Genomic DNA, 25,859 nt, shown 5'->3' with positions numbered 1-25,859 from the left:
CCTCCTGCCTCAGACCCAGGAGTCCAGGCCCCTAGCCCCTCCTCCCTGACACCCAGGATCCCTCGCCTCCGGCCCCTCCTCCCTCACACCCAGGATCCTCGCCCCAGTCCCCTCCTCCCTCAGACCCAGGAGCCCTCGCCCCCAGCTGCCTCCTTCCTAGAGGTCTTCCCATCCTAGGTTCCTCAGCTGCATACCACCACCACCCCCCCCATTCCAGGTGTGTGCTGCCCTGGGCTGAGTTTGAGTGGCTCTTGTGCACGTGCCACCCAGTGGAATCTGGCTGCACGGCCCTGGCCTTGCGCTCCACCATTAACCTCACCTGCAGCGGCCACGTGTCCATCTTCGAGTTTGACCTTTTCACCAGGCTCTTCCAGGTTAGCGACGGCCAAGGCTGGAAGCCCGGACTCTTGGGTCCTGGGGGAAGGAGAGGTTGGGACCACGGCCTCCTGGGTCTGAGGGAAGAGGGGCTGGGATCCCGGACCCGTGGTTCCTGGGAAAGGGCAGATCTGGGGCCTCCTGTATAACAGATTCCGAGGCCCACCCCAGGTGTAAGCCCAGTGGCTGGGTGCTGAGACCCTGGGAGGCACGAGGTGTGGGCGGCTTCCTCGGCCCCTCCCTGACCCAAGTGCTGCCCCCCTCCAGCCGTGGCCAACACTCCTCAAGAACTGGCAGTTCCTGGCGGTCAACCACCCGGGCTACATGGCCTTCCTCACATATGATGAGGTCCAAGCGCGTCTGCAGACCTACAGAGACAAGCCAGGCAGGTAAAAGGGCCAGGCCTCAGGAGGAGGAGGCTGCTGGGGGCTCCAGGGTCTGGATCCTGGGCTGGGGTGTCGGGGGAGCCCAGCCAGCCTTTGGGGAGTAAGAACGGAAGGGCTGAAGTATCTGGGACCCCAGACTGCCAAGAACTGAGAAGTAGGATGCTGAGTGACTCCAGCCACCCTGCCTCATCTCCTGGGACCTCCCAGGAGCCCGATGATCTTGGGCAGTGCTCAACATGCACCACCTTTCGAAGTGCCTTCTGCTGACACTCTCTTACAATGCACTTTCTCACAATCTGGCAGCTAGAGGAACAATACCTGGTCTGGCGGGGGGCCTGAAGACCCTGCCCTAGGATAAGATCCATTTCTGTTGAGTCAGAGCTCATATTGTACCATCTATTAAATATTTTTTTAATTACACACACACACACCTGCTGGGATAGGAGACTGGGATCCAAACACCTGAGTCCTTAAATGATTTCAAGCCAGGAAATTTGAGCTGTTGGGTCCTCCCAGAGGGCTAAGGATCGAGGGGCTGAGTTACCTGGAACACCAGGAGGTTAAGGGAATAGGAGGTCACATTCATGAGTCTTTGCAGGGCTGACATACAAGAACCTCAGGACAGCAAGTATGTTAGCACTCCCCCAGTTACACTTCAGACTGGTTTAAAGGGAAAGCAAAAGGGATGGATTAATTCTTGTGTTTGAAAAGACCAGGTATGGGGTTTCAGGCACAGCTGGATCTAGGTGCTCAAGTGTCAGGAATCAGTGTCTTCCCTGTGTCTACTTCTCTCTGTGTTTGCTTCATTCTCAGACATGGTCTCTCCTTATGGTGGCACAAGGTTTCTAGAAACCTCAGCTATACACCCTACCAGCTTAGCAACCTCTGTAGAAATGGGGTACCTTGCTCCTGATACTTCTAGCAAAAATCTCAGGGCTGACCTCCATCACTATGGTCAGGGGTCCTAAAAGGCACTGATTGGCCAAGCTAGAATCAGCTTTGTCTAAGCCCCAGTGAGGGAGGATGAAGAGCCAAGCAGGTAAACCAATGGCTATCCCCTACAGTGGGAGACGGGAATCTTAATGCTCATTGCCTAAAAAGTGGGAAGCTGGGTTATAAAGAACAAGGACTTAGACACCTGGATCCCCAACAGAATGGGCACCTGGGAAGTCCCAGATGGGAGAGCGGTGACCACTCCCTCACCCCATCCTACCAACCTCTTCCTCCAGCTACATCTTCCGGCCCAGCTGCACTCGCCTGGGTCAATGGGCCATTGGATACGTGAGCTCAGATGGCAGCATCCTGCAGACCATCCCTCTCAACAAACCCCTGTTCCAAGCACTCCTGGACGGACAAAAGGAAGGCTTGTGAGTCGCCATCCTGGCAGGGGGAGGGTGTCAGGAGAATGCACTTCGAAAGGTGGTACGTGTTGAGCACTGCCCAAGATCACTCTAAGGGCACCCAGTTCACATGGCAGACATACATTTGCAATACTATATTGTTCCAGTAGGTGGCAGATGAGGGTCTTGAGGAAGGGGAGCTTTTTCTTTTTTTAAAGATTTTATTTATTTTATAAACAGAGAGAGAGAGCACGTGCGCTTGCAAGCAGGGTGAGGGGCAGAGGGAGAGATAGAGAATTTCAAGCAGGCTCTGCACTGAGCATGAGCCCGACCCTGAGATCATGACCTGAACTGAAATCAAGAGTCAGAAGCCTAACAGACTGAGCCACTCAGGCGCCCCAAGGGTGCCTTTTCTAGTTCACAGAAAGCTGCCGTGTGGGCTAGCAAGTGGCTGGGAGAAGTGGGGAGGGGGGGGCCGACTCCACTGGCTCCATTCCTGGGAATTCTGCTGAAAAGCTTTTGCTTCTAGATATCCATATCCTGTTCTAGAATCTAGACTCTTAAAGCAGAAAGAACTGGGCAAACAGCTGGACAGGTGTTTTCAACCTCTAACCTTGGCTGCCCCCCAGCCCCTCTTTCAGAAGCTGCCTTGGGTAGGAGAGGAGCGGAAAAAGGCGGGTGGGGTTCCTGAGTCTCTCCCTGAACCTTTAGCCAGACCTTTCTTACCAGGCATACCTAAATGATATGGTAGGAGACAGATAGATATGCAGTCAGTTCTCTTTTGTTGCTAATGGTAGTTTGTTCTATAAAGTCGCCACAAACACTGAATTATCGAATACTGAGCCATTGCTCGTGGGGCAAATACGGGTTTAGATTCCTGCAAGAGTCTGGTCCCCCTTTTTTTTTTTTTAAGTAAGGTCCACACCCAACATGGGGCTTGAACTCACGACCCCAAGATCCAGAGTCACATGCTCTCCCGGCTGCACCAGCCAGGCATCCCATCTGGTCACATTTTTCTCAACCAATTGCTACCTTATTGGTAACCAATAGTAACCTTTATGTGTGTTTCTGCCTAAAGACACCTTATTTAATATGTAGTCGGTTCTTTCACAGTGAAGTCAAGTCAAAACGAAGCTCATCTAACACCCGTATATTCTCTATAAGACGCATGCCAGCCCTGTATCTGGGGACGCTGGACAGCGCTTCAGCACTATGGGGCCATTTAAAATGGCGAAATCACCAACAAAAAGCACAAAAATGCAAAAAACATGGCACCAAATGCACTGATAAGGATACTGGTTTATAGAGTAAGGAACTGAAACAAAAAGGCAGAGTGTCGCCTTCTCCAACCTCACAGAAACGCGTCAGGTGACTCAAATTTTTTGCAACGTTGTGCAGTTGATGAATGACCACAAAAGTACCATGACTATTGATTTGGTGGTGACAGATGTTAGCAGGTAGACACATTTGCAAGGACGGAATCCAAGAATAATGAAGCTCTATTGGTTATACTGGCATATCCCTACTTGACAACCGAGAAAAACTGAGGCACAGAGAGACAGAGCCACTTGCCCGGGTCACACAGCCGCTGAGCTCACGGGCTGGGCTGTGAAGCCAGGCTCAGAATACAGACCCTCGCCCACCGCAATGTCTTAAGTTCCAGGTCAGACTTCACTGGAGAAAAGGATTCTAGAGATAAAATAAGTATAAATACCGTCAATCTGGTTTAACCCCCCTCCCCCCACGAAGCACACAGACCCCACCACCCACTAGAGAGATGGGAAGATCAAGGCCCTGAGAGAGGTGAAGAGACTCCAAGCAGTTTCTACCACACAGTGAGGCAGCTTGCCAGGTCTAAAGTTGATCATAGCAGTTCCCTCGGGGGGGGGGGGGGGCGTTTAGGTGTGGAGGAAGGATACCGCACATGTTTTGTGGATGCCACCAATCTTTGCCCCCAGCATGATGATGTCCACTTTACAGAAGGGAAAACTGAGTGCAGGGAGGTAGAGATGCCCAGCCCAGGGCACACGGTGTGTTTGTGGAAGAGCTGCACTGGGGCCCAGCCTGGGGCACCTGCCCTGCTCTACCTGGCTGGCTGGGCAGACCCACCAGGCTCAGGGGACTCGTGGCCCCACTGTAGAGTGCAGCTGTGACCCAGAGGGTGCAGAGCCTTTTTCTCAGCTGTCCTGGAGCCCGGCGCCCAGACCTGCCCACAGCCCTGGTCCCGCGTCCCTCCAAGCCCCTCTGTGTGGCCTTGAGCTGTTACCTTTCCTGCACTGAACCTCAGTAACTATATGTGAAGTGAGGGGTGTAGACGGTCTAGAAGGGTCCTTCTAATTCTGCTAGCCTAAGACTAGGATTTGGTCACTCCAGCAATGTGTGACCTAAGATGCTTCTATACTTGGGCCTGAACACTCAAGAATGGGGGTGCTCTGGGAGGGCAAAGGCTGGGATTCAGTCAGTTTCCTGGTTCCTGTTGATCTGATTTGTATTTCCAGAGCTTGGGACACTTAGGTCTAAGGTGCCCTTTTTTTGGGGGGGGGTCTGAGGGGACACGGCCCTGCCCTGGCATCTGAGGGGACACCGCTTGCCCTGGAAAGTCCCAGTATGAGGAGAGGGAAGGGAAAAGATCCCCAGGCCAATGATGGGTTTGGGAGAGATGCTCATCCAGGGGCCCTGGGCCCATGGTAGAGTCCGGCGAGTCCTTGCTCTTCTGGGGTAGGGAGTCTTAGATGGCCCTCAGTACCCCCTCTCTTCCCTTCACCCAGCTACCTCTACCCAGATGGGAAGAACCACAACCCAGACCTGACTGAGCTCTACCAGATGGAACCCCATCCGTACATCCATGTGTCAGAGGTGAGGTCCCAGCCTGTGCCCCCTACCGCCCCATCCCTGCTTCCTGCCCCACCCCCCACACTGTGGCTCGACTCAGAATTCTCTCCCACAGAGTCAGGCTCCAAAATCCCAGAGGCCTTGGGTTTTTGTGCTGGTGTGGTGGCCATGTGATCTGGGTTAAATCACTTGGCCTCTCTCTGCCTCTGTTCCTTCTACGGAAAATATGGCGCCTCCTGCCTTCTCCCCAGGGGTTTTTGCGGGGATTAAACCAGGAAACGATACTGCTGAGATGATCAGAATGGCTGGTGCACTTGAGCTTTCACCGATAACAGCCCCTGTACCAGCTCCTGGTCTTCACAGCCACCCTATGGGTGAGAGAGAAACGACAAATGAAATCTTTTGGTATAAGTATCTCCCACACAGTATTTGGGATATACTTAGACCTAAAAAGTTACGCATTGTTTACCCAAAAATCAAATTTAACAGGGCATCCTGTATTTCTAGTTGCTAAATCTGGTAACCCTGAATATAGACCACCCCAGAGACTGAGTCTCATAATAAGGTACATGTAGGAGGCTGCTGGACACACGGCCTTGAACTTAGGAGGGTTCGGGGCTGGCATAGAAGTTTAGGACTTTCTTCCTGTGGCCTGACTTATATGCCCATGGCTGGCAGCCCCCTTCCCACTCTCCCCATCTTCTTGCCTGCTAGGAGCAGCTGCAGCTATACTGGGCCATGGACTCCACGTTCGAACTCTGCAAGATCTGTGCTGAGAGCAACAAGGACGTGAAGATCGAGCCCTGTGGGCACCTGCTCTGTAGCCGCTGCCTGGCCACCTGGCAGGTGGGTCTGACTGCCCTGCCTTCCTGCCCAGTCTCCCCCCACTTTATGGTAAAAGTCCCTCCTAGAGGATCGCCTGCGTGCCTCGTGGATCTGATGGGGAAACTGAGGCCCAGGGCGAGCAGAGATTTGCTCAGGGTCACTCAGGAGTGATGAGTGGGAGCCCACCTCTCTGTGTCTGTGCCTCCGTCTCTGTCTTGCTCTGTGTCTCTCACCTCCGCTCCTGCTTCTCCAGCTGCGTTCTTATTAGTGGAAAGGGCTCCTTGTTCCTTGTTCCTGGCTGGGCAGTCTGGGGCCAGTGGCTTCACCTCTCTGAGCCTTAGCTTCCTCCCCTGGAGAACGGGGCTGATAGTAGCAACCTCCCAAGGGCCGTGGTGAGGATCCAAGCCCACAAAGCCCTCTGCAAAGGCCCCTGGGAAACCCGGGGCTATTGCCCTTGCATAGCATAGGTACATGACCTTAAGCTTCCTGATGGTGATGGAGGTGTTTGACAAGTTCTGATGGCTGGGGCATGCATTCCAAGGCCATTCATCTTGAATACACGTATTGTCACTGTGGGACACAGGCTGCTAGCAAAACGACCCAATAAGGAAGCAGGCCACCCCACTCATGAAGCTTTAGAAAGCCCGGGGTAACCTGTCAGATAGCTGACCCCTTAAGACCTTGCTTTTCCCTTCCCATGTCCTAATGCCTCAAATTGACCAATAAAGAGTGAACCCATGAGTCCCTAGACACCCCACTTGGCCCCTAATAAAGGCAGAGCCCCGGGTGCATGCAGCTTCCCTCTCTCTGCACCTGGGACCTCACCGTGGGGCCCCAGGCAGGCCGCGTAGCCCCCAGGACCTGTGGGTAATCAGTCTGGTTCTTCGGAGCTCTGGTGGTTGTTGCTGAGGTGTGTCCTGCGATCATAAGAAGCCCAGGGGCTGGCTGAGCCACAACATTGGCCCCAGTGGCGGTTGTCACCACAATTCATACGGGCCCCGGCAGGTGCCTCTGGCATTCCTAGGGGACAGCATCACTGTGGACAGCTGAGCCCCCCACAACACCCTGGCTCCGCTGGGCATCCTGCTTGTGTGCCCCCCCCCCCACCGACCTCACGCTCTGCTCCCATCCCCTTCCCATCCTGCATCTCCCCCAGCTCCTCTCTTCACGACTCCTCTCCCTCTCCCCCCCGTTTCCCTCCATCTGTCCTCGGCACATCGCTCTGTCGGGGAGGCGGGCCCTTGTGGTCCCAAGGGACATGGTGGAGAACAGGGCGACCCTGACCCTATCCCGTCCAACCCCACCCCCAGCACTCCGACAGCCAGACCTGTCCCTTCTGCCGCAGAGAGATCAAGGGCCAAGAGGCTGTGAGTATCCTATCCCAAGTGAGGCCACCGGAAGCCAGGGCCACTGCTGAGGACCCGAAAGAGAGCAGTGACCAGGAAGATGGGGAGGAGGAGCTGGGGCAGGTGAGCAGGGCCAGGCAGGAGCTGCAACTGGAACTCCTGAGTCTGAGGGAGGAGGGGCTGGGGGCCTGGACTCCTGGGTCTGAGGGAAGAGGGGCTGGGGGCCTGGACTCCTGGGTCTGAGGGAGGAGGGAATTAGGGCCAGGACTCCTGAGTCTGATGGAGGAGGGGCTGGGGACCTGGACTCCTGGGTCTGAGGGAGGAGGGGCTGCGGGTCTGGACTCCTGGGTCTGAAGGAGAAGGCAGCTGGTGACAGGATTCTGGGGTCCTACGGGCCTGGACCTTCGCTTCCTCAAGGGTTTGGGGCTCTGACTTTCTCCAGCTGTAACTCTCCTGAGGGTTAGGACTTTGCCTTCTTCTCTATTCTATCTCCAAAGCCTAGAAGAGTGCCTGAATGCTGGGACTCTAGGCTGAAGGACACGTAGGGGGGAAGACAATGGCAGCTTACAATCCCCTCCTCACCCTCTGTCTCTCCTAGGTGGTTTCCTCAGCTCCCCCACTGCCCCCTCAGCTGAGTGCATCCCCAGCTAAAGGCCAGCTGAAAGTGGTGAGTCAGGCACTGGTCTGAGGTGGGCAACTCGGGTCTTGTTCAGCTCCAGGGTTCCTCAGGGTCCCCTGGCCCAGCACTCACCCTTCGCGCCCATTGACAAGGTGGTGGGCAATCCTCCACGCCCTCTTGTTCTCTTCGCTAGTTATCCCCCTTGCTGGCGTCCTGACTCTCCTTCCAGCATCCCAGGCATGTCTTACCCCAGGGCCTTTGCACCAGCTATTCCCTCTGCCTGGATTTCCTTTCTCCAGGCTCGCTTTCTCATCTCCTCCTCAGGGAGGCCTTCCCTGACCACCCTATTTTATTGATAATAAGACACCCCCCTCCCTCCAAGCCTCTTCCCTGCTGATCTCCATAGTTCTTCTCAGCACGTGGCAGAAGATATAGTCTGTTTCTCTCACCGTCAGCAGGGTCCCTTCGTCCTGAAGGTTAGGACTCTGTCCTGTCTGGTATGTCTCCAGAGTCTAGAACAGTGCCTGATACATGGCAGGTATACAGTGAAGAGGCATTGAATGGATACCTTGAACTGGGTCTTCCCAGTAGCCTACAAAGTCAAAACTGTTCCCCTCTTCACTTCCCAGAGGAAGAAGGCTCAGAGAGGTGACCACACTCACCAAAACCTCACAGCCTGATACAGTAGAATCTGGTGTTGGGGCGGGGGGAGCTTAGAGAACCCTAAAATCATCTGCTTATTTTCTAAGCAAGCCCCAGCCTTCTATCGCTCCCCCCCACCCCTTACTTCCTACCCCAGGATTTTCCGAGCCCCTGGCCTGCTGGGGAGGGGCCCGTCCCTGTTAGCATCTCAGGCTGAGCACACGCAAGATTCAATCAATACAGGGCTGTCTTCAAACAAACAGCTCAGGAAGTCCGGGAACATTATTCGACCGCAGCAAACAAGTGAGCCAGCAGGAAGGGGGGTGGCGGTGACACCAGCCAGGGAAGCTAAAAACAGATCCAGACCTGCAGCCAAAAGCAAATGGAAACATTAGGAGGCACTCAGCTGGCTCCCTGAGGACAATGAGGGGGACACAGCCCGAATGGCGGGCCGACGGGGGCACAGGGGCGCACCTTTGCCTAGGCTGGGCCCTCCACCTGGCGTGCCCTTTCCTCCGCTCCCCAAACCCTGCCCAATTCAAATCCCAGGCAACTCCTACCCTTTGTTCTTCAAAACACGCTGCAAGAGAGGCGGCCCCAGGAGGGGGTGGGGGATGCCACTGCCCAGCAAAGTGACTGCCAGAAGGAGAATAGTTAACGTGTATAGAACTTGGTATACGCCTCGCAATGCTCTTAACGTATTGATTTAATTGTCCTGACAACCCAGGGAGGTACATACTGTTATGATCCCTATTACTCAGAGCCAGATGTGGAGGTCACCAGCTCAAGATGACAGAGTCGGGACTGGCCCCCAGGCCCCTGGCTCTAGACTCCAGACTCCATCCTCCGCTCCCATGGGCCTCTGTTCTGTCTGTGAAGTGGGCACCATGCCGGTCCCTGCCGCATGGGGGCGAGGAGTGGGCTGCTGTGGGCACAAGGGCAAAGGGGGCCATGTCAGCGTGGCTGTGGTTTGCATAAGCTGTTCCCACTCTGCTGTTCTCCGTCCGAGAAGCCCACCTCTAGGCAGCAAGCCCATCATTCAGTGGGACCCGGCACCTTGCTGGCCTCCGGCGACCTCTCCCATCCTCACTGTCTCCATGTGGAGAATAGCAACAAGCCTGGCATGTTGCTCTCTCTCCGCAGGTTCTGATGAAGTGAGCAAGACTGGGTGTATGTCACCTGGGTCACACCCCTCCCTGACCTCTCAGAAGCCCCCACTTGCCCCCCTAGGGCCCCAAGAAAAAGCTAACACACTCTCCACAGCCCACAAGGCCTGGGGGATCTGACTCCTCCCCACCTCTGCACCCTCTTACCATACTCCCAACTCCTTTTCAGCAACAGTGGACCCCTGCTGTTCTTCTAACAGGCCAGCAAGCCCGCCACCCATTGCAGGACCTCCGCCTACATCCTTCTAAATACTCAGCCTTCTGTTCAATTGCCGCCCTTTCCAAGAGGTCCTCTCCAGCCACTCCTATCTAGTTGCCCCCCATTCTCCCCATGCCCGTTTCAGTTCCCTGAAGAACATCTAACACTCTCTGGATATTTCCTTGTCCGTGCACTGATTACTCATGGTAAGCTTCTTGCTCAATACATCATCAGTTGCATGAGGACAGAGATTTGTCTACCTGGTTCATAGCTGTCTCTTCAGAACCTAGAATAGTGCCTGACACTGTAAATTCTCAGGAAATATTTGTGGGATGGATGGATGGATAGGTAGGTGGGTAGATGGATGGATGGATGGTTGGATAGATGGAGGGATGGGTAGATGGATGGACAAACAAAACTTCCTACTCAAGCCAGAGGTGCTAGGGGATAAAACAGCATGGACCAGGGACAAGACTATTGTACTGGCTTTCCCTCCTCCTCCCCCAAGCAACCAATGTATTACTGCTGTCCAGACCTGTGAAATGAAAGATAGCTATAGCTCAGCTGTGACATTTCTTAATCTCCCCTCCAGGCACCTCTGGCCCTCCCCAGACTTCAGGGCCCTCTTTCCTTTCCAAGATTTAAGACTGTGGCCTTGGCCCCATGGCAAATCACCTCCAGCCCTCAGGCCAGGGAGGGAGCCCCAGGGTAAGTGGAGAGGCAGCTGGGGTCTGGGACTCCTGGGTGTGTGGGAAGATGGGGATGGGGGGGGGCAGAAGGGAAACACTGGTCCTAGGAAATCAACAGCCCTTCTTCAAACTCTCTCCACTGCAGAAACTCCTAAGGGAAAAGTCACCCCTCCGGCTGCCCCTGGGGGGGCCCATGATCGCTGCCCAGGCATGGGGGCCGGTGAGTCTACTCCAGCCCAGCCCCGGCCAGGTTCCCTCCCTTGGCCTGGCCCTGCCCTTGTCCCCCAACCTGGCTGTGATACTATCTAACCCCCCTCTCTTTCTGCCTCGCAGGGCCCCAAATGTGCTGCTAAAGGGAGCCCCAGGGGCTAGAAGGGGTTTGTGACTAATAAAGTGCCAAGCCTTGTTGTCCTCTGATATGTGGAGAAAGTGCAGCAGGCACTAGGGGGCAGCTTGACCTGGGGGGGGGGGTGTCCCTGAGGCCTGATCATCCCCCCCATTAATTCAGGGGTCTGGAGAGGCGAGTGGGGTACCCAGCTCCTCTGGATCCAGGAGTCCAGGCTCCCAGCCTCCTCCCTCAGACCCAGGAGTCCAGAGTCGCAAGTTTTCAGAGAATCAGGCAGCCATCCCTCTTTCCCCACTAATGCAAAAAAATTTTCTGGAACCAGATCCAGATATCCAAGTACTAAGTACCTAGTCAAAAAGACCCCACATTTCTTTAAGAGTTATGCACCTGATCTTGTCCCAATGTTCTTTCCTCCATTCCACTCTGGGAGAAGGATCCCAGTGATTTCCAGTCCAAATCAAACTGAGGACAAGTCTCCCCACCTCATCACTAATCTTGGAGGGACCCAAGCCTCCCTCCACTTCAGTTTAAGCCAGCCCGCACCCCCTGAGCCCAGCCCTGTGCCCAGCCCCAGGCTAGGTGAGGCTGGGCGCATATAGCAGTAATCACTGCCCCCTGGTGGCTCACAATCCAGTGGGTGACATACAGTGATGACCCAGAGTGGGCAGGGCTAGGGGGGTGGGGGAGAAACAGGGGGCTACAGGAACCCAGAGTGGGCAGCTGAGCCAGCCTGGGAGGTCAGAGAGGACCTCCAGGAGGAGGCATCCAAGCTGAGACTGAAAAGAAGAGGAAAAGGTATCCCGGTGTAAAGGGAGCATGGAAGTCCATACCACAGATTTGTCCCAAGCAGCACAAGCCGGGGCAGAAAGGGAATTCATTGAGAGGATGTGGGATCTCTCACAGATTCCTGGGAGCGATTAGAGAACCAGGATGGGAAAGTAAGCCATGAAAGGCAAAGGAACCACCAGCATTGGGCTCCAGCCGGAGCCCAGCCCCAATCACGCCACAGAACTGGTCTGATGAGGATACACTGATGTCCCGAGGACCCCTGAAAACCAACCAGTCACCTCGCTGCCTCTGCTGCCCCAGCAACTGGCTGAAGGTGCTCTTCTCACTCGCTGTTGCTCGGAACAAATCATGCCAACACTTAGTGGTAAACACCAACATCGTGGTGGCCGCGGGCCAGGATTTGGGGACGGGCTCAGGTGGGTCGTTCCGGCTCAGGGTGCAAGCAGGTGGCACCTGGTCCAGGGCCTCTGGGGGCTGGACAGACTGCTCTCTGCAGTCAGACCTCTCCATGGGGTCGCCACACTTGCTAGCTTGGGCTTCCCCATGGCATGGCCGCCTAAGGCAGCCTGACTGCTTGTAGGGTGGCTGACAGCTTCGTGGGAGAGTCTCCCAGTGACCCTTTTCTACCTAATCTTGGGAGTCCTGCAGCATCACTTCTGCCACATTCTCTTCTTTACAGGAGAGTCATAACACGGCACAGATATAAAAAGAGGAAGGAACGTAGGTTTCCCCGCTTCTGGGGAGTGTCGAGATCAGATTGTTAGAAGAGCATATGGAATGAGAGATACTGTTACATCCATCTTTGGAAAATATAATGTGTCCCAGCTCCACAAGAGCGTAGAACCAACCAGTCCCTGCTTCTTTGGCATTGTTAAATCCTAATTCAAAGTACAGTAGGATTCAGGGGCACCTGGCTGGCTCAGTCGGAAGAGCATGTGACTCTTGACATTGGGATGGTGAGTTCAAGCCCGGTGCTGGGTGTGGAGGTTACTTAGATAAATAGAAAACTTAAAAAAAAAAAAAGTTCTTATCTAAACTTTCCCTGCACAATAAACTGTTGTCGTCCAACCCAGAATGCATTCATACTGCCCCCCCGCCCCGACGACACAGACTTCCAGTAGTGACATTTTCCAGACGGAAATCTGGAATGACTAGGGAGTCCCCATTCCCCAGCAAATGTGTCATGATCCCGTATTCCACAAGCTGTGAACTAGTTTTAAAGTCAACCATCACACACTGTATGTAAAATAATGGGATAAAGGTACCAGAGTCCACAAGGGGAATGTTCCAAGATTGCTCCCGGATGCCTGAAACCACAGACAGTATCCAACCCTAGATATATGGTATTTTTCGACTAGGGACTTAGTATTTGGCTGTCTGTACACACCTATGATAAAGTTTAATTTGCAAGTTGGGTACAGTAAGAGATTAACAGTAACAATAAACTAGAACCGTTATAACAATGTCCTATAATTAGCGTTATGTGAATGTGGTCTCTTTCTCAAAATATCTTCTTGTACTAGACTCACCCTTCTTTTTTTTTTAAGATTTTATTTATTTATTTGTCAGAGAGAGCACAAGCAGGGGGAGAGGGAGAGGGAGAAGCAGGCTCCACGCTGAGCAAGGAGCCAATGTGGGACTCGATCTCAGGACCCTGGGATCATGACCTGAGCCGAAGGCAGACGCTTAACCGACTGAGCCACCCAGGCGTCCCTAGACTCACCCTTCTTGTGATGATGTGAGAAAATAATTGCCTACATGATAAGATGAAATGAGGGGAATGGCACCAGCATTGTGACCTATCCTCAGGCTACTCTTGCCCCTCTGAAATACACATCAGGAGGAGGATCATCTGCTTCCAGACCACTGTTGACCGAAGGTAACAAACCATGGAAAGGGAAACCGCAGATAGGCAGGGCTGCCACAGAGGAAAAACAAGGCTTGTTAATTAAAATGTGTAAGTGTATACACATGACACAGGAAGGATGGGATTGGAAAATTCATATATTGCACAGATCTTGACTCCGCTCGTCATACCAAGCACTGTTCTAGGTGTTGGAGATACAGTGGTAAAAAAAACAGTTTCTGTTCTCTTAGCAGTTAGGTTCTACACAAGATAAACAATAAAAAATAAATACATGGCATCAATAAGTGTTATAGAGGAGAAACGTAATAAGGGAAATAGGAATGGCTGGGATAGCAGGAATTGCTATTTTAGATAAGATGGCCAAGGGAAACTGATGCGGTGATGTTGGAGAAGAGATTTGAAGCAAGTAAGGGAAGGAGCTGTGTGGGGGAGAATGTCCCAGCAAAAAGCAAGTGCAAAGGTCCTGAGGCCAGAACATGCCTGGCATTGGAGGAACAGCAAGGAAGCAAAGAGACCAATGTGGCAAGAACAGAGCTGGCAAGGGGGAAGAGAAAGAAAGACGGAGTCAGGGAGGTAACGAGGACCGGGTCGAGGACCTCGTGAGCCATGGAGTGGATTTTAGCTTTTACTGAGAGGAGCCGTGGAAGGATTCTGAGCAGAAGAGTGATGTGGGTTGACTCACATTTTAACGGGATCCCTCTGGCTGTTTTGTGGGAATAAATTGTAGGGGACAAGGGCAGATGACGTTACAGTACTAGTTTCTGCAAGTCTGCGAGGGACTGTGGCTGGTATTTATGCCTTCCCTCCTTCATACACACTCCAGACGGTCCTTCCCCTTTGCCCAGAACCTTGGCCGGTTGGATTCTTGAGGCAGGTGGGAGTGGGAGTAGCTGATGAGAGGGTGCCTACTGGAGTCCAGCCCAAGCAAGTAGTTCACGAGCGGGAGCCAGAGGAGCTGGGGAACGGGTGTACGGGGTCGCAGTGTGTGAGCTTGTCCCCGGGAGCCCTTGGAGTTGTATTTGTCCATGAGTGAGTTTGTACCATGTGTCCTGCGATGATCCAGGGAGCCTGCGTGCTCCTGACTCTCGAGCCCTGCAAACCTTCCCTGAGCACCTGCTCTGTGTCTGGCCTTTTGCTGGGGACACAGCAGTGACCAACAGAGACAGCGCCAGCCCTGCCCTCGTGGACCCACAGTCCAGTGGGGGGACAGATTAATCCCCAGACAGGATGACCCAGAATGTGCAGGACTGGGGTGGGGGAGCCCAGGTGATTGAGGGAGCGTAGAGGGGGCGCTTGACCTAGCCAGGGGAGCAGGGAAGGCATCCTGGAGGAGGTGGTGGTGCGGGTAATACTAAAAGGTCTCCTCTCCCAGTGTAACAATTGCTTTCCTGTATCACTGATGAATAAAGTACCCTTGACCAGTCTGACCAATAACTCCCAAGCTGACCTATAATCTAAGCCTTCCTTCTGTGCCCGATGGGCAAAGCCATCTTACCAGTGACCCCCATTCTGGCCAGTGTCCAGGGCTAGTACTCCCTATAACCAGTGACATCTCTCCCTTCCCCCACCCCCAGAGGATTTTGTCCCCGTCAGACGTGGCTTGTGAGAAGCCTTGAGCAGTCGGGATCTGTGAGGCCCCCCTGCCACCTGACCTGTGACCCTTCCTTCGGACCCCTGGCTCTGCTCCTCCCCACTCCCCTCAGGTGCCCTGGCCTGCTCCCCTCCCCCACTCACCTGCTTCCTCCAGCCTGATTCTCCTCCCATCCCCCCCCAAGATTGGGAGGGAGTGAAGGGGAGAGGAAGGGAGGGAGGGGGGTGGCATTCCTGGGATTCCCGGGGTGAGGGGAAGAGAGGGAGGGCTCCACGGAGGAGAGCCAAGGAAAGAGCACCCCACTGCACTCCCCGCCCCCCATCCTCATCACAGAGTCCTGGGCTGAACTGAGGTTTGAAGACCATTAAATTTAAGAGATTGAACTGATGGGTTCCAGGCCACTGGTCAGACAGGAAAGCAGCCCTGAGCAGTGGCTACAAGGGAGGGCCTCACAAGGCATACAGGAAGAAGCTGTTCTAGGCCACTGATCAAGCTGGGCACCACTGGTTGTACTGGGGGAAGACAGTGCAAGCCACTGGTCATGCCGGGAACCACCGGTTACACTGGGAGAGGCCAGTGCATGCCCTAATGGCCCCCAGTCAGAATGAGGGGGAGAGGGTCCACGGCCGTGCGCTGAGGTCCCAGCTCAGGACACTGGTTAGACTGGTCTATCAGGCCACCGCCGGGGGCACTGGTCAGCCTGAGCCAGAGGGAGCCCCGCTCCGGGCCCAGCGCTGGGAGGTCCACTCCGGGCAGTGGGAGGTCCTGGCGGGGCGCCCGGGTTTCGGGGGGGGGGGGGAAGCGGGGGGGGGCCGGGGGGGCGGGGCGGGGCGGGGCTGCCAGGGGCGGGGCCTGGTCGCTCCCAGCCCCCGGGGCCGCCGAGCTGCAGCCCGGGCAGTCGCCACCGCCGCCGCGAACATGGAGCCCCGGGACGGCCGGGCCCGGGCGCGCAGGGCCCCGTGGCTGCTGGTGCTCGCGCTCCTGCTGGGGGCGCACCCAGGTATGGCTCGGGCGGGGAGCAGGGCGCGACTGGGGGCGGCCCCCGGGGACCCCGGGAAGGAAAGGGGGAAGGGGCTTTCATCGAGCCCAGGAAGCCAAACCTGGGACCACCCCCCCCCAAGGAAGAGGGATACAGGAGCATGGGGGATACCCCTCCCAATGTGAGACCTGGGGACAGCCAGGCAGAGGGGCTGGGCATCCCACAGTAGTGGATTAGACAGCGCCCGAGAAGTCAGCCCCCTCCAAACTCGGGACCAAGGAGTGAGGGCCCTCAGCCCCTGGAGTCTGGGTCTCGAGACTCCTGCTCCCTCAGACCCAGGAGTCCAGGCCTCCAGTGGCTGGAGTGGCTTTCTTCCAGGACACAGGAGACCCAAACCCCAGGGCTTCCCTTGGAAAGGGTTCTCAAGTTCTGCGAGGGTCAGGGACCCTGTGGCTAGAACCCAGTGAGTCACGTGCTCTTGAGGGTTCCCCCAACCTGGATTCAGAGCCCAGACTCTAAAGAACCCACCTCCTTCATGGACGAGCTGGAGCACTGGCCCTAGGCAGTGATGATGGAACAGAGTGCTTCCGAGTGACAGGGCCCCCCTTCCTGGGGCCCCAGATAAATCCACACACCTGCCCGGTGGTGGGAGGGGAGGAGGCCCAGAGGGGCTGGCAACAGAGGGACAGAGAGATGGGGGAGATTAGGGCACAGAGATCTCTCCATCTGTCCTCCTGTCTGTTACTCAGACTAGCCCCAGGCACCAGCCTGGCCCCACACCCCCTCCCCTGGGACAGGCCTGGGACAGAGGTGGGTGCCTGGGAATCCAGGCCCCTGGCACAAACATGGTAAATAGTGGGTCCCCAGGGGCAGGGCTGGTCAAGCTGGGCGGGGAAGGGAAGGGAGGTTCTAAGAAGTGAGAGCTGATGCCAGGATGCCAGCCCAGAGGGTGAGAGAGCATGGTTTCCCCAATGGGAACAGCTCTATCTGCCAGGATCATGGGATGGGAGTCCAGCCGCGCCCCCCCCACCCCCCGCCACCCGCTCCCTTCCACCTCAGGACCCAGGCTCCTGGGCCTCACCCCTCTCCTATTCAGAGGGGACGCACCTTACCCCCTTCCCTGCTCCATCAAAGAGGCAGAGGGGCCAAGGGGCGGGTAGGGGGTTCTGGCGCCAGGCTGGGCAGGTCTGGGCCAGCCTGTCCCTCCCACATTCCTGAAACCTGCCCAGCCCTGTCCCCCCTTACCGCCCCCACACACCCATACCTCAGCTGCAGGCTCAGCCCTAGCCCCCTGACTCATGACAAGAGACCCAGGGCCTGAGAGATATGGAGACAGAGTGCCAGGCTGACAGAGAGGCAGAGACTGTGGACTAGAGATGGGAGACCCAGAGTGAGAGATACACAGGCAGAGATGGAGAGAAATCTATCCCTGGCACCATGCCAGGCTCTGGGCAGGGTGCTGGAAGCCAAGGGATGAGCCAGTGCTGGCCCTGCCCTTGAGGGGTGGCTGGTCTAGTGGGAAGAACAAGGACAGGTGCAGTTTTACCCCCAGGAGGATTGGACAGAGGGCCCCACGTGGCCCGGGGGAGGAGGCCTTAGTTCTGTGAAGAGAGAGATGGAGAGAAATGCTGATGGATTTGCAAGCTCAGAGATGCAGACATGAGAGATGGAGGGAGGCAGGACCTGGGGCTGAGGGATAGGGGCTGAGGGTCTGGACTGTGTCTGAGGGAGGAGGGGGCTGGAGGCCTGGACTCCAGGGTCTGAGGGAGGAGGGGCTAGGGGTCTGGATTCCTGGGTCTGAGGGAGGAGGGCACGGGAAGCCCGGACTCCTGGGTCCTGGGGGAGAAGGGGCTCAGAGGCAGAGAGAGCTCAATGGCTCTCCTGCAGGTGCCCAGGCTGAGGAGCCCTTGTCTGGGTCCTCCCTGGTGGAGGTGATGAAGGGGGAGCCCGTCGCCCTGAACTGCACCGCCTTGGGGGCCCACGATCATTTTGCGCTGGAGTGGTTCCTGGTAAGTGCTGCAGGCTGGGGACCAGAGGGTGGCCAAGGGGGCTGGGAGTCAGGGCACTGCAGGGCTGCACACATTCATTCCCTCATCAGAGCCCAAAGGACCGAAGAGCTCCATCCAGCTGCCTTTCCATTTTACAGGTGGGGAAGTTAAGGCCAAGCAAGGGGAAGGACTCTCCAAGGTCCCCTGGTGTCTGGGCGCAGCTGAGACTAGAAGGAAGATGCCCCCTTCGGAGCGCAGGCTCTTGAGAGAGAACATTCAGAGACAGAGGAGGATATGGGGGGGGGGGGAATAGGACTAAAGGAAAAGAAAGATAAGATGAGACAAGCGGCCGAGGGACAGGGCGGGAGAGGGAGACAGAGGAGGAGAGACAGGAGCAGAGCAGGATGGAGAACGAGGGAACTAGAGAGAGGAGACAGCCCCACGGGGGCCCCGGGAACAGGGGCCAGACCAGAGGGAGGTGACAAGAGGAGAGAGACGGACCCGCAGGACAGTGGGGGAGGGCAGGCCAGGCAGCTCCGGCGCTGAGGCCCTCCCCGCCCACAGGCAGACCGCTCTGGGGTCCGCCACCACCTGGCCTCCGCTGAGCTGCAGGGCTCCGAGGTCCAGGGCCAGGTACACGACTCCCGGGGCCGCAGGCCCCCATACCAGCTGGACTCCCGGGGCCGCCTGGTGCTGACCGAGGCCCAGGTGGGTGACGAGCAGAACTACGTGTGCGTGGTGAGGGCGGGCGCGGCGAGCACCGAGGCCACCACGCAGCTCCGCATGTTCGGTGAGTGTCTGCGGGCACCCGGGAAGGGGAGGGCAAGTGAGAGCCTGGGAAAGGGGCTCCTGAAGGTACCGTCTCCCCCACAGCGAAACCGGAGGCCACAGAGGTCCTCCCCAACAAAGGGATCCTGTCCGTGGTGGATGACTTTGCCCAGGAGGTACCTCGGATGGGACCTGGCCAGGGTCCTGGGGGAGGAGGGGGCTGGGAGGTTTGCACTCCTGCGTCCTGGGGGAGGACAGGGCTGGGGGACCCAGGCTCCTATATCTGAGCGAGGAGAAGTCCCGAGGAAAGAGGGGGCCGAGGCTTCAGAGTCCTGGGTCAGAGCCCAGGGCCATGCCTGTGTCTGTCTCAGATCGCCACCTGCAACAGCCGCAACGGAAACCCCGTCCCCGAGATCACGTGGTATCGCAACGGGGAGCCGCTCCGGATGCCCATGGAGGTGAACGCAGGTGAGCCCAGCTGGCCGTGGGATGGAGCTGGGTGGCGGCCCGGGCTGGCTGACCGCCTCCTCCCTCTCTCCCAGAGGGCTACATGACCAGCCGCACCATCCGGGAGGCCTCGGGCCTGCAGTCCCTCATCAGCACCCTCTACCTGCGGCCCCGTAAGGCCGATCAGGACGCCAGCTTCCACTGCTCCGTGAACTACCAGCTGCCCACCGGCCGGCGCGGCCGCCTGGACAGCCCCGCCTTCCACCTCAGCCTGCACTGTGAGTCTATGCGGGTCCTGACCTCCCCGACCTTGGACCCTCCAAGCCGGCCAGCGGCCTGCCCTGACATCGGACCCCCTCCAGCACCCTGAACCCCACGGAGTCTCACGGCTAAACGTGCTCCACACATTCTCACACCGAATTGGGTCCTGGAATCTCACCCTGACCTGCCACCTGCACTGACCACTGACCCTTGGCTGGTACTCTCAGCTCAACCTCTGACCTCTGGTCCCTGATCTCAGACTAAGTGTGAACCTGAGCTGTGAAAGATAAGACCTCTGCCCTTTGACCAACCTCAGCCTGCCCCTTGATTGCGGCACTGACCTCTTTCCCTTAACCCAGCCCCTGCCTTTGACCCTTGACCCGACCTACCCTTGACCCTGATCATGAGTCTGCCCTGACCTGTCCGTCCCTCTTGCGCTTTCCCTTAGATCCCACGGAGAATGTGGATTTCTGGGTGGGCAGCCCGTCCACCACCGAGGGCTGGGTACGCGAGGGTGACTCTGTCCAGCTGTTTTGCCGGGGGGATGGCAACCCCAGCGTGGAATACATATTTTTCCGCCTTCAGGTGACTCACCCCATCGTTCCTTTGGAAGTCCCGGCCCCTGACCTCTGTGACATATTGGCCTCCACCAACTTCTGACCTTTCACCTGGGTGGCCCCTGGCTTAGTAAGGCACCTGATTGGTGACCCCGGAGCTAACGGGACCTCTGAGCCCGGATTTGAGAGCGTCCTAACTTAGCATGATACCTGACCTGGGGGACCCCTGGCCTAGAAGGGCCTTTGCCCCGTTACTTGAGGGGGCCCTGACCCTAGTATGACACTAACTTGGTGACCCCCGGCCTAGAAGATGACTGACTCTGACCCGGGTGGCCCCCACCTAGCATGACCCTGCCGGCCCAGGGCGGCTCCTGAGCCGGGTTCCTCATCCCTGGTCACCCAGGACAAGCAGGAGGACGTGCTGAAAACAAATCTTGAGGGGAACTTGACCCTGGAGGGGGTTCAGCGGGGCCAGAGCGGGACCTACGGCTGCAGGGTCGAGGACTACGACGCTGCTGAGGACGCGGTGCTCTCCAAAACCGCGGAGCTGCGCGTGGCCTGTGAGCGTCCCAGGAGAGTGGGCAGGGGGGCCCTGGCACCAGCGGCCTCCTGGCCCTCACCCCCGCAGCCCCGCCGCCAACCCTTTCTCTCCATTTCTGTGGTCCTTCCTGGTCCGGATGGTCCCCTCTGCCCCCAGGTGCCTGCCCCAGCCCCCTCTGGTCTCCCACACAAGGCAGCCAGAGAGCTCATTCCAAAGCACAGACGTGCCTGCCCCCAGCTCCGAACCTCCCATGGCTCCCCAGTGCCCCACAGGAGAAAGCCCACATGATCCACCCCGGCCTTCAAGGCCCACCTGGCTGGCTTCACCTCTGGCTGACCCTTCTCCCCACCCGGGCATTCTCCTCATCCCAGCCAAGCCCCTCTCCTCATTTTTAGGTCAACTCCCCTGCTTTCTACTTTCCATGTCTAGCCAGTCTCCAGGGTCCCAGTCTTCTAGAAAACCTTCTTAGTCTGCTTGCACCCGAGCCCTGGGCGAAGGCTCTGTTCCTCCTTGGCACTCCTTCTGCCTCCTTTCCTGGGGCTAGACCCTGTGGCTGGGGTCGGGGAGACATCTGTGAACAAGACAGCCCAGTCTCCACCTTCTCAGAGCTCCCAGCCCACTAGGGGAGACAGGTGGTAGATGGTGAGCAAGACGCTTTGAGTAGTGATGGGGCATCTACAGAGACTAACACAGAGTGAGGGGATAAGGGGTTGGCTGGGTGAGTGGGGACTGTTTTAGACGGAGGATGTTACAGGCTCCGTCCCATCCCGGGAAGCAGATTCTGGCTCGGAGATCTGCAGGCAGGAAGTTTATGGGAAATGCCTTGGGATCCACATCTATGAAGGCTGAGGAAGGGAAGGAAGCAGGATTGGGCAGAGGCAGAAGACGGGCTGCAAAAGTCTCAGTTGGCCCTGCACGGCACTGGGAAGCTGGCCTTCATAATTGTCCCCAGTTGGGGCGAGGGCACTGGGCCTTTCTACCCCCACATCAACCAGTCATTGCACGCGGGCCGCCCGAGGAAGGGGGCATGACCTTGAGCGAGGGGCTCTCTGCAGCTGAGGCAGTTCCCAGAGAGGGCCGACAGCTGAGGGCTGACAGCTGACATCCTTCTCAACAGCTGGGGGGATAAATCCTTCAGTGCTGGAGGGGAAAGCTGAGTGTCCACAGCAGGGTGTCAGAGGGGCCTCTCTGAGAAGGGGCCATTTGAGTAGGAAACCAAAGCATGGAATCAGAAATACGAAGAGCCCGAAGAGGAGCTTCCAGGCAAAGGGATCAGCAAGTGCAAAGGCCCTGAGGCAGCACCCAACCATGGCATACTGGAGAAAAACGGCAAGAGAGTAGGGTAGCTGGAGCTCGGGACAAAGGTGGGGGGGATGAGAAGCGAGGTTGAGGAGGTAAGGCAGAGGTCAGACCAGGCAGGCTCCTGTAGGCTTGGTCAAGGAATTTGGCCTCTATGCCAAGGGTTTTGGGCTGAGGGCAGGGCTGACCAGTGTGTGTTTTGAGAAGATCCATCTGGCAGCTCGGTGGGGGGATAGACTGGAAGGGCAGAGAATCCTGGCCAGCAGGGAGACCCAGTGAGGAGGTGGCTGCAGCGGTCAAGGCCGTTGGTCCTGGAGGTCAGAGATGGCGAGAAGTGGGAGGGTCCGTTTTGGAGGCAGAGCAGACAAAAACTGGCTGAAAAGATGGGTGATGGCGTTTGGGTGGTAAGTCAGAGAAGGACCACCTCACACCTCCCCAGTCGTGCATTAACTGTGGGCCCAGACGTCCGCTCTGGAGGAAGACGGTTGAGTTAACCATAGGTTTTGGAGTTGGATTTGGGCTCCAGCCTTGGCCTGGATGGGAGTGTGGCAAGCTCGTGGAGGTGGGGAGAGCCAGGAGGAGCACTGACAGGCTCTGCTTACGGTTATGCATTCACGTCTGCACCCCCAACAGCCCTGGAGAGCCCCTAACCGCATGGGTGAGGGTCGGGGGAAGGTGACAGTCTGTCCTCCCCTCCAGACCTGGACCCCCTCGAGCTCAGCACCGGGGAGGAGCTTTCCTTATACTTGGGCAACAGCACAACCGTGAATTGCTCCGTGCAAGGTCTGCCCACCCCTGCCCTGCGCTGGACCAAGGTGAGAAGGAGAAAGGAGCCCCCAGCCCTGGAACCCTCGACCCTGCCCTCACAGCCGCCTGGCCTCCCCCTTCTCTCCCTGCCAGGACTTCGTCCCCCTGGGGAACGGCCCCACCCTCTCGCTGAGCTCCATCACCTTCGATTCGGCGGGCACCTACGTCTGCGAGGCCTCCATGCCCACGGTCCCCCTCCTCAGCCGCACCCAGAGCTTCAAGCTGCTGGTCCAAGGTTCGGGCTGGGGCAGGTTTGGATGGGGACCGTGGGGGTGGGGGGGCCAGGACAAACGGCTGGTCCCTCTGTCTGCTATTCCTCTCCCCTCTCTCCTTCTCTTTCTCTCCTCCTCCTTCCCCTTCTCCGATGGAGGATGGACCTCCTGCTCTTCCCCACCCCCCACCCCCAGGGCCACCTCAATTAAGCCCAGAAGAGCCTCAGCCCCAGACAGGGGACAGCTGGAGAGAAGGAGAAGAAGTCAGGCTGGTCTGCTCTGCCCGCGGGTATCCAGAGCCCAAACTCAGCTGGAGCCAACTGGGAGGCAGTGTAAGGGACTGTCCTCTCCACCCTGAGCCCTGCGGGACCCAGGCACCCCTCCCGAAGCCCCTCGGGGGACCCTGCCCCCTTCGCTGATCCAAGCACTGTGCCCCTCCACTTCCTGGGGGACTGGACATCTTCACCTTTGCCCTCGCCCCAGCCCTTGATCCCAGGGGCCGGGGCTAACCCCAGCCTCCACAGCCAGCAGAGCCGGCCCTCAGAGGGCAGGGCTGGGTGAGCAGCTCCCTGACCCTGAAGGTGACCAGTGCCCTGAGCAGAGAAGGTATCTCCTGCGAGGCCTCCAACACCCACGGGAAGAAGCAGCACGTCTTCCACTTCGGCTCTGGTGAGGAGCTGCAGGGGTGGGAGGAGGCTGCCCGTGGGGCCGACAGAGCCCTGCCAGCTGACCCCTCCTCCTCCGTCCTGTCCCTGCAGTGGCCCCCCAGACTGCCCAGGCCGGCGTGGCTGTCATGGCTGTGGCCGTCAGCGTGGGCCTCCTGCTCCTCGTCGTCGCTGCCTTCTACTGCATGAGACGCAAGGGTCGCTCCAGCTGCTGCCAGCAGGGGGAAAAGGGGGCTCCGTGAGTGGCCTGCAACCTTGGAATTGACCTCTGTAACCCCACCCCATCCCTACACTCACCTCTGACTTCACCTCCCACCTCGAGCCCAAACCCAGCCCATGACCAGCCCCAACCGCATCCTGTCCTCAACCCCAAACCCAAATACGTCCCCAGCCCCGACCCCAACCGCAACTGCATCCCATCCTCAACCCTAAACCCAAATACATCCCAGCCCCAGCCCCATCGCCAAATGAAATGCAGTCCCGTCTCCAACCTCAGACCTAATAATCCATAGCAACACCCAACCCATAACCATCCCCAAACCCATTCCCAAGCCCCACTGCAGCCCATCTGAAGCCCCGGTCTCCTCCGTAACCCCAACCTCATCCTCATCCCCAACCCCAAACCCGGTTTATAACCAACCTCAAATCTGTCCTCTAACCCCTCCAACCCTAACCGTATCTCCATCCTCAACGCCAATCCCCAACCCACCTCTAACCTCACCCTGAACCCCGGTGTCTCCCTCAACTGCATCCCCAGCCCCAGGGCCCCTCCCTCCCCATCTTGTTCCCATTCCTTACTCCAATTCCATCTCCATCTATCCTCTCTGGCCCCATCACATGGCCACCCTCCACTCCAATCCGCAGCCATCCCCAAACCCATCTCTGGAGCTGACCCCCAACTAAGTCACCGTCTACAACTCCGGCAGCAGCCTACGCACCCATCCCTAACCCAGATGCCATTACCACTCCCACCCCATCCCCATCCACATCCCCGTCCCACTCCCACCTGTCCCCCAAGTCCATCCTCACCCCAAACAACCCCCTCCTCAGTCCCTTCCCCAGGCATGACCCCCTCCAACATGCTGCCTCCTCCCCCCAGGCCACCTGGGGAGCCACAGCTGAGCCACTCAGGGTCAGAGCGGCCTGAGCAGACGGGCCTTCTCATGGGAGGTGCCTCTGGAGGAACCAGGCATGGCAGTGGGGGCTTCGGAGATGAGGTGGGTGAGGGCCCTGGCACCCTGAGGGTGGGGGTTCCGCAGGGGTGTGGTGGGGCAGCCCCTGTGGGCCCAGGCCCAGGCTGACCTCTCCATCTCCTCCCAGTGCTGAGCCCGAGGACCTCCAAGAGACTCTACTGGACCTGACATCAGAGAATCAGCATCAGATAACCAGCCCTGCGCACATGCCTCCACCGCCTCCGCCTGCCCCCACCTTCCCTCTTCCCCCTCCGGCCCCCCCTTCCCTTCCTTCCTCTGCAGGCTGGGCAGGGATCTACAGCAGCTACTGCTTGAAGGGAGGGAGGGAGGGTGGGAAGGAGGGGACCTTCCTCCAGGGAATGTGACTCTCCCAGGCCCCAGAATAGCTCCTGGACCCAAGCCCAGGCCCTGGCCCGGGACAAGACGAGGCTCCGAGGCTCTGAGGGGTCGGTTGGCCAGGGCGATTTTTACCTCCTGCCTGCATTGCTGGTCCCCCGCCCCACCTGATGTCCTACTGCATAGTCTGACACTGGATCCCCACCCCTGCCCCTCCACCCCCACCCTGTCATCTGTGGACACTGGAGTCTGGAATAAATGCTGTCTGTCACATCACACCATGCTGTGGCCAGAGCTTCCTCTGGGGGACGAGAGTAGAAGGGGGCGCAGGTGATGCTCCCCTCCCCCGCCCTTGCAAGACCTTGGAGAAGTCTGATGTCATGGAGAAAGAAATGAGAGCAGAGAGAGACTCTGCTTGCTGGCCAAGGGTGGAAAAGAGAGGTGCCCAGGGCCCAGAGGGTGTTAAGTGCCTGCTTTGGAGGGTGGGGTGCTGTTCCCTTAAGTAAAATCCTCAGTCTCTCTTGCAGAGCCCAAATGGGAATCGAAGCTGCAGAACGGAGCAAAAGCTTTCTCTGAGCTGCAGAGTGGATGGAATTAGGGATGGAGCCGCCCCCTCTGAGAAAGGCAGGGTGCCTGCCTCTGAGGATTCCCTAGGGGAGGAGGGGTGACTTGGAAGAACCCACAAAAGGGTTTCCGGGGCAGAAAAGAGTGAGGCCAGTTAGAGAGACTTACTGAGGTCGAAGAAGAGAGTGATTTGAGAGAGGGATGGAAAGACAGAGAGATGGAGGGATGGA

At 57.6% G+C, this 25,859-nt stretch overlaps 2 protein-coding genes across 4 annotated transcripts in view; both read left to right on the top strand.

The window, feature by feature from the left end:
• Nucleotides 1-10,916, top strand: part of CBLC (Cbl proto-oncogene C) — a 15,209-nt gene extending 4,293 nt beyond the window's left edge. The window contains exons 3-12 of one of the 3 annotated variants that reach the window (XR_002479879.1): nucleotides 218-374; nucleotides 643-764; nucleotides 1,991-2,128; nucleotides 4,870-4,957; nucleotides 5,648-5,779; nucleotides 7,069-7,227; nucleotides 7,703-7,771; nucleotides 10,323-10,438; nucleotides 10,565-10,639; nucleotides 10,753-10,916. Coding sequence is in view for 1 of the 3 variants with exons in the window: in XM_021681143.1 (XP_021536818.1) it covers nucleotides 218-374; nucleotides 643-764; nucleotides 1,991-2,128; nucleotides 4,870-4,957; nucleotides 5,648-5,779; nucleotides 7,069-7,227; nucleotides 7,703-7,771; nucleotides 10,323-10,438; nucleotides 10,565-10,574 (991 nt within the window). In the remaining 2 variants the exon portion in view is untranslated. Of the gene's footprint in view, nucleotides 1-217; nucleotides 375-642; nucleotides 765-1,990; nucleotides 2,129-4,869; nucleotides 4,958-5,647; nucleotides 5,780-7,068; nucleotides 7,228-7,702; nucleotides 7,772-10,322; nucleotides 10,439-10,564 lie in introns of those variants that run through there. The other 2 variants (XM_021681143.1, XR_002479880.1) reach the window with 2 other exon arrangements.
• A 4,969-nt stretch (nucleotides 10,917-15,885) lies between these two features.
• BCAM (basal cell adhesion molecule (Lutheran blood group)) lies at nucleotides 15,886-25,338 on the top strand. The gene is made up of 15 exons (XM_021681318.1): nucleotides 15,886-16,012; nucleotides 17,879-18,000; nucleotides 18,544-18,769; nucleotides 18,853-18,923; nucleotides 19,119-19,215; nucleotides 19,290-19,472; nucleotides 19,904-20,040; nucleotides 20,416-20,572; nucleotides 22,552-22,667; nucleotides 22,753-22,894; nucleotides 23,067-23,203; nucleotides 23,396-23,540; nucleotides 23,630-23,774; nucleotides 24,636-24,753; nucleotides 24,857-25,338. Exons 1-15 carry the CDS (start codon nucleotides 15,931-15,933, stop codon nucleotides 24,860-24,862), a joined length of 1,884 nt encoding a protein of 627 aa, XP_021536993.1. The 5' UTR covers nucleotides 15,886-15,930; the 3' UTR covers nucleotides 24,863-25,338.
• The last annotated feature ends 521 nt before the right edge of the window (nucleotides 25,339-25,859 follow it).

Source organism: Neomonachus schauinslandi, chromosome 16 (assembly GCF_002201575.2).
Source record: "Neomonachus schauinslandi chromosome 16, ASM220157v2, whole genome shotgun sequence".
In the NCBI taxonomy this organism is placed as follows: domain Eukaryota; kingdom Metazoa; phylum Chordata; class Mammalia; order Carnivora; family Phocidae; genus Neomonachus; species Neomonachus schauinslandi.
This window is presented reverse-complemented; position numbering and strand designations above follow the sequence as displayed.